The sequence below is a fragment of the Pollicipes pollicipes genome, unplaced genomic scaffold (genome assembly GCF_011947565.3).
Source record: "Pollicipes pollicipes isolate AB1234 unplaced genomic scaffold, Ppol_2.1 Scaffold_3447;HRSCAF=4054_pilon_pilon_pilon, whole genome shotgun sequence".
Taxonomy (NCBI): Eukaryota; Metazoa; Arthropoda; class Thecostraca; order Pollicipedomorpha; family Pollicipedidae; genus Pollicipes; species Pollicipes pollicipes.
Genome location: NW_023596297.1, coordinates 10726466 through 10737239, shown reverse-complemented (window position 1 = coordinate 10737239; position 10774 = coordinate 10726466). Strand labels below are relative to the sequence as shown.

The 10774-nt window shown below is 56.6% G+C and overlaps 1 protein-coding gene across 1 annotated transcript; it reads right to left on the bottom strand.

Annotated features, from left to right (window-relative positions):
* Positions 1–818: 818 nt before the first annotated feature.
* Positions 819–7710, bottom strand: LOC119092020 (tyrosine-protein phosphatase non-receptor type 5). Its single transcript, XM_037214971.1, has 9 exons — positions 7659–7710; positions 6910–7059; positions 6597–6700; positions 5489–5653; positions 4677–4767; positions 4168–4425; positions 3331–3471; positions 2332–2468; positions 819–1558 (listed from the first exon to the last, which is right to left on the bottom strand). The coding sequence occupies exons 2-9, from the start codon at positions 7054–7056 to the stop codon at positions 1438–1440; spliced, it is 1164 nt and encodes a 387-aa protein (XP_037070866.1). The 5' UTR covers positions 7057–7059; positions 7659–7710; the 3' UTR covers positions 819–1437.
* Between the last annotated feature and the right edge of the window lie 3064 nt (positions 7711–10774).

Here is a 10774-nt window from a genome sequence, read left to right as displayed (position 1 = left end):
CGGGAGCGTTGTCGTGCAGGGAGCGTCATAGGCACCAGTGGGTGTCATCAGGAGTCGTCGTAAAGGGGGCGAGATAAGCACCAGTGGATGTCATCGGAAGTTGTAAAGGGGGCGAGATAGCCATAAGTGAGAGCCATAAGGAGTCGTAAAAGGGCAGAGATAGCCACCCGTAGGCGTCACCAGGAGGGTCGTCATGAGGAGGTTAACGTAGCCAGCAGTGAGCGTCATCGGGAGTCCTCGTAAAGGGCCGACATAACCACCAATGGACGTCATCAGAAGTTGTGATGGGGGCGAGATAGCAACCAGTGAGCGCCATAAGGAGTCGTAAAGGGGCAGAGATAGCCACCAGTGGACGTCATCAAATGTTGTAAAGGGGGCGAGACAGCCACCAGTGAGGCCATAAGGAGTCGTAAAGGGGCAGAGATAGCCACAGTGAGTATCTATAAGGCCTAGGTCATAAGGAGTCGTAAAGGGGCAGAGATAGCCATCAGTGAGTGCTATAAGGAGTCGTAAAGGGGCAGAGATAGCCACCCGTAGGCGTCACCAGGAGGGTCGTCGTGAGGAGGTCAACATAGCCAGCAGTGGGCGTCATCGGGATTCCTTGTAGAGCGCCGATATAACCACCAATAGGCGTCATCAGGAGAGTCATCGTGAAGGGGCCAACATGGTCAACAGTGACCGCCATCAGGACGGCCGTCGTAAAGTGGCCGAGATAGCCGTCAGTAGGCGTCATCAGGGAGAGGAGTGGGCGTCAGTGGACGTCAAGCAGGGGACTTCCCAGGAGTGCGCCGACATCCGTCCCTAGGAGAGCCTTCGTGACTCGCGAACTGACAAGCATGAACTCCGTCAGCACCTCGTCACCTCTAATGCGGCTATCGTTATGGTGACGAATAATGCAGGGCATTATTAATATGGCGTCATTTATGTACTGGCCCGAACCTCGATTCTGTAACACAGATGTTAGTGGTTGTATGAATAGCAGTGGTTTTTACTCATTGTCGTTCTTGCATTGGTGTCAAAATAGCGCCAGTGGATAGTAGAGCGCGTTAAAAGTGAAGATTGCTTTTCCTTAGACAACTACTCTGAAAATGGCTCAGTCCCGAGCACATGACATGATCGATGGTCTTCAAGGATTATTTGAGGGTGTCCCAGAGGCTGGATCCATGGAACTCGTGAAACCAGTGGAAAAGAATATGCTGGGGTGATGCAACCAGCGTCATTTAACTCCTAATCGCCATCTGATATCTGCACTTGTATGATAATCAACGGAGCATCTCGAGATCGTCTTTCCCACATACCATAAAATGGCCTCGCTAATAAACACCAAATGGCAACGAAGGCATGCCAGGTTATTGCATCGTGCTGTAAAGAATTCGTCGTGTCACGTCTTCTTGAGATCCTCCGCCGTGCCGTTTAGTGAGGGTCCACCTCCTCCGCTCAGCGCATGCTGGACATCATCCTCTTGTCCGCGCTGCCGATGGGCGGCAGAGTCGCCTCGAAGTCCCTCAGTGCCTTGTGGAGGAAGATGTACTGCTCGGCTGTCTGCACCATTCCTCCCCTGCAGGAGACGGAGGCGGGGCCAGGGTCAGCGCCAGCACGCCCGCACTGTGCTCCGCTGCCAGAGAGCAGACCATGCGCGGGAATATGCTCGCGCACTTATGCATCAACGCTGAAAACTGGCCGGTTGGCACAGACATTGTTAGCCTTGTGTCATATCTGAATTTGCTCGGTACATTTCCTTGCATATTAATGCTTTAAACATGATTTAATACAAGCTGCAAGCTACTATTTGTCTTTTTACCAGCCAAAACCTAGCCGAAGCAGCTCGTATTATCTGATTACACCGTGCGCTGTCCACTTGATGCCCAGTCTGCCAGGCAAGTGAATAACAGTGGAAATGTCGGAACGACCTGATGACGTGTGATCGGCAGCCAGCCGCTGCCAGCGGCGGTACCAGCTGCAGTGTCCCATCACGTGATATCAGACGTGACGCAGCACTAAGCCACGACCAAGACTAGCCGTTGTCGGTTATGGCTGGCGACGGGTGGTCATCCTGCACAAGACTAGACAGGGGCGCAGCCAGAGTCCTGTTACTCACCCATGACTGTGCACATCGGTCAACAATAAGCGATTACCATACAATAAAAAACAGCACGTTGAGGATCATTTCCGGTTCCCGCCTGCAGGGTGTTGTCACATGACGTCACGCCGCCGACAAAGCCAGCTCTGACCCCTCCCTCGTCTCGGCCCAGCTCTCGCCTCCCCGCGTGGCGACAGCGCACGCCGAGTCCGTCCCGGAGCGCAGCAGCCAGGCGGCCGGGCGCCGCCCACCTGTCCTGACGCAGGCCGCAGACGATCCCCAGCACATCCACGCTGTTCTCCTGCTGCAGCTGGCATGCGCCGATCGAGGTAGCGATGAAGCAGCCCGTGCGGCCGATACCGGCGCTGCAGTGAACCACCACCGGGCCCTGCGGGGGTGCGCTCGAGGTCAGTAGGGTGTTGAGCATCACCGGACCCTGCGGGAGGTGCGCTCGAGGTCAGTAGGGTGTTGAGCATCACCGAAGCCTGCAGGAGGTACGGATGAGGTCAACAGGGTGTAGAGCACCGCTGAGCTCCGCGGGAGGTGTGGTGGAGGTCAACAGGGTGTGGGGCACCTCCGGGCCCTGTAGGAGACATGTGCTAACTCAAGCTCTGAGGTCTGAGAGGGAGGTGAACTCAAGCTCTGAGGTCTGAGAGGCAGATAAACTCGCTCCGAATTCACCTCTTCATCAAGTTCTTTGCGGTGCGATCAGCAGACACAGCCTGCGGCTCGACGCAGCAGGGTGGTGGTATCGTGGTGGAGGAGTCGTAGCAGATAGCACTAATGGTCTTCACAAAAACGACATCTGTGAAGTCAGCTGCACGGGAAACTGGTAATACTACATCGACCCGTGATTTCCCGCCACTGAGCGCATCGGTAAGGGAGAGCAGTGGGCCTGACTTCTGTTCCCGATCGGGAGGGCTTCCGGGGGCTCGCTGGGAACTGGCATTGCCAGGAGATTTGCGAGAGGGCCGGCGCTACCCCTGACTCCCACCAGAGCCCGGAGGCTCACACGGATAGACAGACCGGAGCTGACCCTGACCCCCGCCAGAGCCCCGGGAGGCTCACACGGAGGCCAGAGCTACCCTGACACCCGCCAGAGCCCCGGGAGGGTCACACGGGGACCAGAGTTACCCTGCCCTGAGGCCCACAAGAGGGCCGGCACTGCCCCTAAACCCTGCCAGAGCCGTGGGTATTCAGACGGAAGCCGGTGCTACCACTGACCCCTGCCCGGTCCCTGGGAGACTCACCGGAGGCCGGCGCTGCTGGCTGCGCCGCGCCGTCTCCACCTCAGCGGCCATCTGTAGCAGCTGGCGACTGTGGTCCGGCGCCTGGTGGTCCGGCCAGGCCGTGAACCAGAAGTGGCGCAGCTCCAGCCGCTCCTCGCCGCACTACGACGCAGAACACCGTCAGGGGCAGCTACGGGGTAGGACGCATGCACGGCGCGGTGACGGCGGTGGTGGGTGGGGTGGGGGAGGGGGGAGGGGAATACTTCCGCCACTACTACGCTCAGCATAATGGGGGAGACCACGTGCGTGTATGGGGACGCGTGGCATGTTGACGCCGTCAAAGTCACGTAAAACGAGGTCGGTTAAACAGACGAACGGGTTTGTTTACCAACCGATTGTAGCACTGATATATGACCACCTCCATCCATTTTAACTAACACAAAACTACGAGACGTGCTGCCGTCAGCTTTCGTGTTCACTGTCCACTGGATCCCCAGATGTCGTTCAAACCGTATCCACTTGCTTGCAGCGGCGACACGAAGTAAATCTCGTGAAATAGCGGTGGAAGCGTCACATGCACAATCAGCTTTTTTCAATTCGGACAGACGAAGCCACATCATGACCATTTTTAAGACCTCACTGGGCGAACATGAATCGTGACAACTGCTGAGAATGCAATGCACAGGACGTGCATGCCTGTTGCAGGACCACTCAGGACGCACCCAGACTGGGACTACGCCCGGACCGGACCACACAGGGCACACCTGAACATTAACCACTCAAGGAACCACTCCTGGACTGGGCCCCACAGAGCACACGCCTGGACAGTAAGCGCTCCTGGGACGGCTCCGGACGCACCTGCAGCAGGACCTGACGCACGGTGTAGCCGCTGCGGGGTCGGGCGCACTGGACGGTGACCTGGACGCCGCCGAAGCAGGACGTCTGGCGCGTCTCGGGCAGGTAGCCGGCGCACTTGATGCGCTCGTCCTCGCGCAGCTTGGTGATCATGACAACGGCCGGCGCGCGGTGGTGCAGCACCATGCGCCAGAAGTCGCCCAGCGTGTGCGCCAGCGGCCCTTGTGTGGCGATGTACGCCCGCTCCTCACCGTCGTACCCCTGCCGGGGTGCAGGGGCGAGCGTGGGGTACGCATGGGTCTGGACTCCGAGTCACCGTACGTGGGACGGGCAGCGGTTGGACGGGCAGCGGCCGGTAACAGGCAAATCGTCCCATACTGACAACTGCGGCTTCTGCAGGGCTCATCTCAGACCGGCGGCTGCAGAAGCTGGGGGTCGTCTCACGCACACACAGATGGTTATCAGTGGCTAGGCGGGTCTGTCGCGGGCGTTCTAACGGACACCAGTTTCACCTTGATCCAGTTTGCGTTGATGTATGTGCTCAGTGGATCTTCGGGCCGCGCGGGCAGAAGCACCCGGGAATGCTCGTTCGGAATAACGGTGCTGCGAACGAAAACCTGTTAAAGTCCACGGCCTTGAGCTTCGACGCAGCGGAGTAAACTACAGACCTGCGCAATGTCTCTGCTCATTCGAAGCCGATACACACGCTAACGTTTTCATGTGACTATGATGAGCTGCATCGCAAACATAATTATTTGCGCTCATGCTAAAAGAAGCGTAGAGCAATATCCTTATGAGATGGGAGTTTTCATGCTGAAGACAATTTCTCTTTAGTGTACCAGTGGGCCAACATATGGCTGGGGTCCAAAAAGATCCAAGGGTGCGATCGAAGTTCGATGCGAACATCTCAGGATCCCATAAGCACCGAACCCCGTAGGATTTTGGGTGTGCTCTTGAGATCCAGGCAGGTGTCTGCCAGGAGGTAATGACTCAACGACGTCATCAAACAAGCATTGGTAATATTGAGCATTTGCCTTTGACCAGCACGTTATTCAGCAGTTAGATTGGTTAAACGTCGCTTAAGAAATGTGTTCTGGCGGGCTAAAAGTCGATTATTTCCAACAGAATATTTCAGAACTCATAACGCCGAAAACCAGGAGCTTAACGCCTTTCTTGCTTATGTCAGGTGGAGTGACGTCGTCGCTTTTCAGCGTCACATCCATCTTCGGATCTGTTTTCGGATACCCGTACACCACAGCTCGGTGTCGCTCGGTGCGCCACGAAGACGGATTGTCCAGTTGAGACGGGCCCAATACTGACTCACTTGTATCTGTTATTGGCACCTGTGCCCGGCATGGGACACCGGTCGGGGAAGTTCAGCGGGATGTCCCAGAACTCGGCGCGCAGTGCGGATGAATTCCACTCGGTCTCCCTCAGCTGACGCCGCGAGAGGCGGTTGCCGGCCGATGTTAGAAACTGCACCTCCGGGCTGGGGGTAGGCGGACAGTTACCCATCGGTACTGCACTGTCGTAGTGTAGGTAGATGGAACTCCGCACCACCGGACTCTGGGCAGAGAGGAACTGCACCGCCGGACTCTGGGCAGAGAGGACACTGCACCGCCGGACTCTGGGCAGAGAGGACACTGACGCCGGACTCGGGCAGAGAGGACACTGCACCGCCAGACTCTGGGCAGAGAGGACACTGCACCGCCGGACTCTGGGCAGAGAGGACACTGCACCGCCGGACTCTGGGCAGAGAGGACACTGCACCGCCGGACTCTGGGCAGAGAGGACACTGGGACGCCGGACTGTGGGAAGGCGGGACATACCGCAGCACCGCGGGAAGACGGGACACTGCAGCACCGGACTGTGGGAAGGCGGGACATACCGCAGCACCACGGGAAGACGGGACACTGCAGCACCGGGATGTGGGAAGGCGGGACGTACCGCAGCACTGCGGGAAGATGGGACACTGCAGCACCGGGATGTGGGAAGGCGGGATGTACCGCAGCACCGCGGGAAGATGGGACACTGCAGCACCGGGCTGTGGGAAGGCGGGACATCGTACTGCGTGACTCCCGACAGATACGGCACTGCACCACCGGCTGTCGGTGAACAGGATACCGCTTCGCTGGTTGGTCGGCAGACAACACTATGTTTATCGCGACACGGCTGTTTTTGGACGCACATATCCAAAAGCTTAAACGCTATCCACAATATTACGCAGTAGGTATAGTGGAGGCGTTTTTACGCCCTAAGCCATCTACGGGAATAATGCTAGTTGATGTATTTTCTACCTGCTTTGTTTGCCATCAACCGTACATCACGCAGGGCAGGAGGCGCACCGGTGCCACTAAATCTCATTCCAGGCCCACTTACTCCAGAACAAATGACAGAGTCTGGAGCCGCCAGTACATTTGTCTCTGGCTCACCATTCCATCCCAGCGGAGCGGATAGTCTCCGTGTCCTCGGTAGATTGCTGCACCTGGATGGTCAGTGAGTTGTTGGAGCCCCTCCTCTCCAGCAGTCCTTTGGCCTGGGAGCCGTGACGGCAGGTGAAGCGACGATGCCAGCGAGCTCAGTGCATACCACATCTTCCACAGGGAAACACAAAAAGGAGCTCAAAAGGTAGCTCAGGTTCAATATCTTAGCACACGCAAGGTCTGCTGCTGTCGGCCGAAGCATGCGGCTTCCACTACCAAGGCCAGGTCAGGTCCAGCCCCTGGCGCGCGCGCCGACCTGTACCTTGGCCAGCGTCGGTGGGACGGTGGCAGCGTGCTCCGGGTCCGGCGGCGGCGCGTCCGCCTCCTCGGTGGACATGCGCAGCACGCGGTGCGGGATCCACTGACGGATCCGGCCCGGATCCCGCCGGCTGCGCCGCCAGTGGCACATCGCCTGCCGGCCGATCGCACAGCACCTCGTCTGGGTGCAGCTCCTCTGTGCACGTGCTGCTCATGCATGCCCGTATAGGGAGGGGTAAGTGGCAGCCCACGCGACTGGTAATGTGGGCCGTCGGGGCTTGTGTACCAAACTGCTGCGCGTCTCTATAACACACGCCTGATAAACGAGAGCGCTTACTCCGTGATAGCGTGTGGTGACAAAAATGGTGCGTGACTAGGGGCAAGCCTTCATATCTGTTTGGAGGTTCCAGCCCCCCCCCCCTCCCCTCCCTCCTGCTCCACAGCTTTGGGAAGAAAGTAGGTCAGATGTGCCAAGGAAACCGGCTTATTGCATATCTTGGAGGAAGGTTTCGACATTTATATGGTTAAGCTCCCCCTCCAACATATTTTCAGAAACTGTACCCCTGACTATGACCACGAATGCACTCTGGACCTATCATTATATGCTAATGGATAGATAGACGGGCTAGCCAGGGAAGGTGTTGCGTCATGGAAGGCATTTGTCATCACCTCACGACATCTGGTCCTGGTCGAGGACTAGGTCCTGATCCTAGACACTGGTCCTGATCGCCCCGGCCGCACCGAACCACTCACCACCACTCCGACGAGGAAGGCAGCCGCGGAGACGGCGCCGCCGAGCAACCAAAGCCAGAGCCGGCGCGGCGACGCCGGCGGCTGCTCTCCGCCGCGCTCCAGCAGCGGCGCCGGCTGGCTGAGGCCGCTCCGGCTCTGGCTCGGCGCCGGCCGGCGGGCGGCGGCGCTCTCTCGCCCTCGTGCGGCGCCGGCGTGTCGACGCAGCCGCTGAGCCCTCCGTCCGGGAGGCCCTCTCGATATCAGCGACGCCGCTGAGGTCAGCTGCTGCGGCAGGCGCCCTGTCGCGCGACCGACCCCGCGTGCGGCCGGTCAAAGCGTGCATCACATTAACCACCTCGTCCCTGCGCTTGGGGTCGTCTGCCCAGTCGTGCTCGGCCGCTGCGTGGTCCGTCCGGTCGGCCCCGGCGTCAGCCCCGATGTCCCGCGGAGATAAGTGATCGGTGGCGTGCGGTGAAGGTGCGCCAACCCTCCAGTCGGCCGGCAGGGACGCGTCGTCCTTCAGGTCATCGGCGAGGAACGCTTTGTCTGCTTGGACTTTCTGTGAGCGTGCAGCCGTCAGCTCGTCGATGATGTCTTCCAAACGGCTGCTGAGCCCGGCCCCGCCGCTGCCTTGCGGTCGTGGAAGCTGGAAAGCGTCTTGGCGTTTCCGCAGCTGTGTGACGTCATTTGCAGCCTCCTCACGACTCATCCAGTCATTGCTGCTGAGAGGTTTAAAGCTTCTTGCAGGAATCATCAGCTCAACCCAATCATCTACGGGCTTACCAAAATCCGTCCAATCAATTTCAGGCTGGCTAAAATCTGTCCAATCACCGATAGGAGAACTGAGATCTGCCCAGTCATTGGCCGATTGGCTTAAATGCATCCGGTCATTTGCGGACGCCAGAGGGCGCATCTTATCCACGGACAAATGTTTCGCCCAACCCGGGTAAAGATCACTATCCCTGTCCGCAAAGAGGATATCTGCCCGGTCCGGATGAAGGCCCGCCATTCGGTGGTCCGTGTCCCGCTGTATCGTTCGGTCCCGGTATGGATCGTCCGTCCGGTCCGGATATGGATCCGAGATCCGGTCCGCGTACAGGTCGAACACCCGGTCCGGATAAAAATCGGTCATCCGGTCGCCGGCTGCTCGATTGTTTTTTTGATACGTCGTCTGCAGGATCTGGGCGAGACGCTGGTTGTTGTGGCTGGGGTCTTCATGGTAGGCGCCATGTCTTCCGACGTGCCTCGTTGTAACTGAAGAAGGTAAAAATTGAGCTTGCTTCAGTCATTGGTACAGAGCGTTTTGGCAACAAACTGGAATCACGGTCTAGAGAGCAATGGATTTGCGTCGGGATCTTTCCAACAGCCACTAGCAATAGGCGGCTCAGCATTTCATTAAAGTTACCTCATACTTGAGGAGACGGTTTGGACAGCGAAGGAGACTGTGGAATCCCAGAGTCGGTTTTCAAACTTTGGTCCTCCTAACATATTCCGTTCGAAATGAAAATCTATCAAACTACAAAAATTGACATAATCAGTGCGCGTTTAGGCTCTAGATTTCGGAGTCAGAATATGACTTCGAAATCGGAAATTAGGGCACGCGTCAAAAGTAATCGGATTCATGTCAAATACAGAACGGCATGACTTAGGACCAGACTGCTGCTAATAAACGATGAGACTGCTCCAAAACTACTAATCCTGAGTCTACTGCATTGCATTCCCACAAATCTGGGTGCCATGCCAAAAACCTTGGAAGCATAAAGAACAAAAACCCATCCCTTTGTTATACTGACTGTCTACAGCGAATACCTCGCGTGGGGCAAATAATAACACCATCGCAATCCACTCGGCCCTGGTAGACCCTGCGCGCTCTTCTTACAGGGCGTTTGTCTTCCGCGGCAACAGCAAAGGTTATCCGCTTTCCCATGCATAGGTATGATCTTTCCGGTCGACAGCCACACACAGAGCACCGAGCACCGCCGGAGGGAATATATGGCCCAATGCACGCCGACCCTCACGCCAGAACGCCCTGCAATGGCTCATTTAGTGGAGCGCGGCGGCCGTGTACAGCGCGGTGCTGCGTGACGCGGCATCGGCTTCATCTCGACAAAGAACTTCAGGCTACAGCGGGCCGCTCGCGTGAATTGGGGACGGTCACGCGTTGCACGCCACGCACGGCTGGCGAGTGATGCATCAGGGGCGGGTGGGGCATTAGGGTCACGTGCCGCCTTCGTCGAATCCCCCAGGGTAGAGACCGCACGTCATCACGCACCTTGTTATGACACGCCAGCAACTGCAGATGCCATATTAGCGATCAGGGGTTATGGAGCCACCGGGATTCGAACCGCGGCCGCCACGCGGGAGCCGAAGGTGCTAACCGCGCGGCCATTACGCCCCAAATAAGCAGAACGAGAACATGCGACACTGTTATTCGTCACGTAAGAAATTTCGCGTACTTTCGGTGCGCTGAGGTGTTTTCTCAGCTTTTCCCAGTTTTCTCAGATGCGGTTATGCCCAGCTTTATGAAATTTTGCACACGCGCCTGCGCCTTGCCTAGATTTCATTGGGCATGGCGGTGGCGAGCTCCACGTACCACACGGACAATGGGGGTTTCTTCCAGTAGCTGTAGTTGACTGTTGAATCAGTGATGCAGATGAACGCGTAGACAAATTGTCCATTAATAATTTATCGTGGGGATGGATTGGGAGCAGCTAGTTTGCTGGACGGACATTGACGGAGTCATAGCAGTTGTAGATAGCTCAATTAATTGAGTGTTATTATCTGAGATAATAAGATTAATCACATAGTGTAACTGTTTTATAGCATAGCTAGCTTGATTTCTAAAAACGAAGATCCAGGTTTGTTATCAGTTGACGCCAGATACGTTTTAACTTCATATGACTTCAGTAAAACCTCATTCAAATGCATTCATTTACTCCTAATATCAAAGGAAATCCGCAGCCAGTTACTATAACTGGTCTCATGCCAAATGGTGTGTAGTTATATGCACAAATGTGATTCGTGAAAATTAGTAGTCACGCATGTACATAAGACAGTAGTAACAGCCTTCTTCCTCGGAGAAAAAAACAGGAGAATGCAGATATAGATGGGTCCATATTTCTTTAAAGACATGTTGC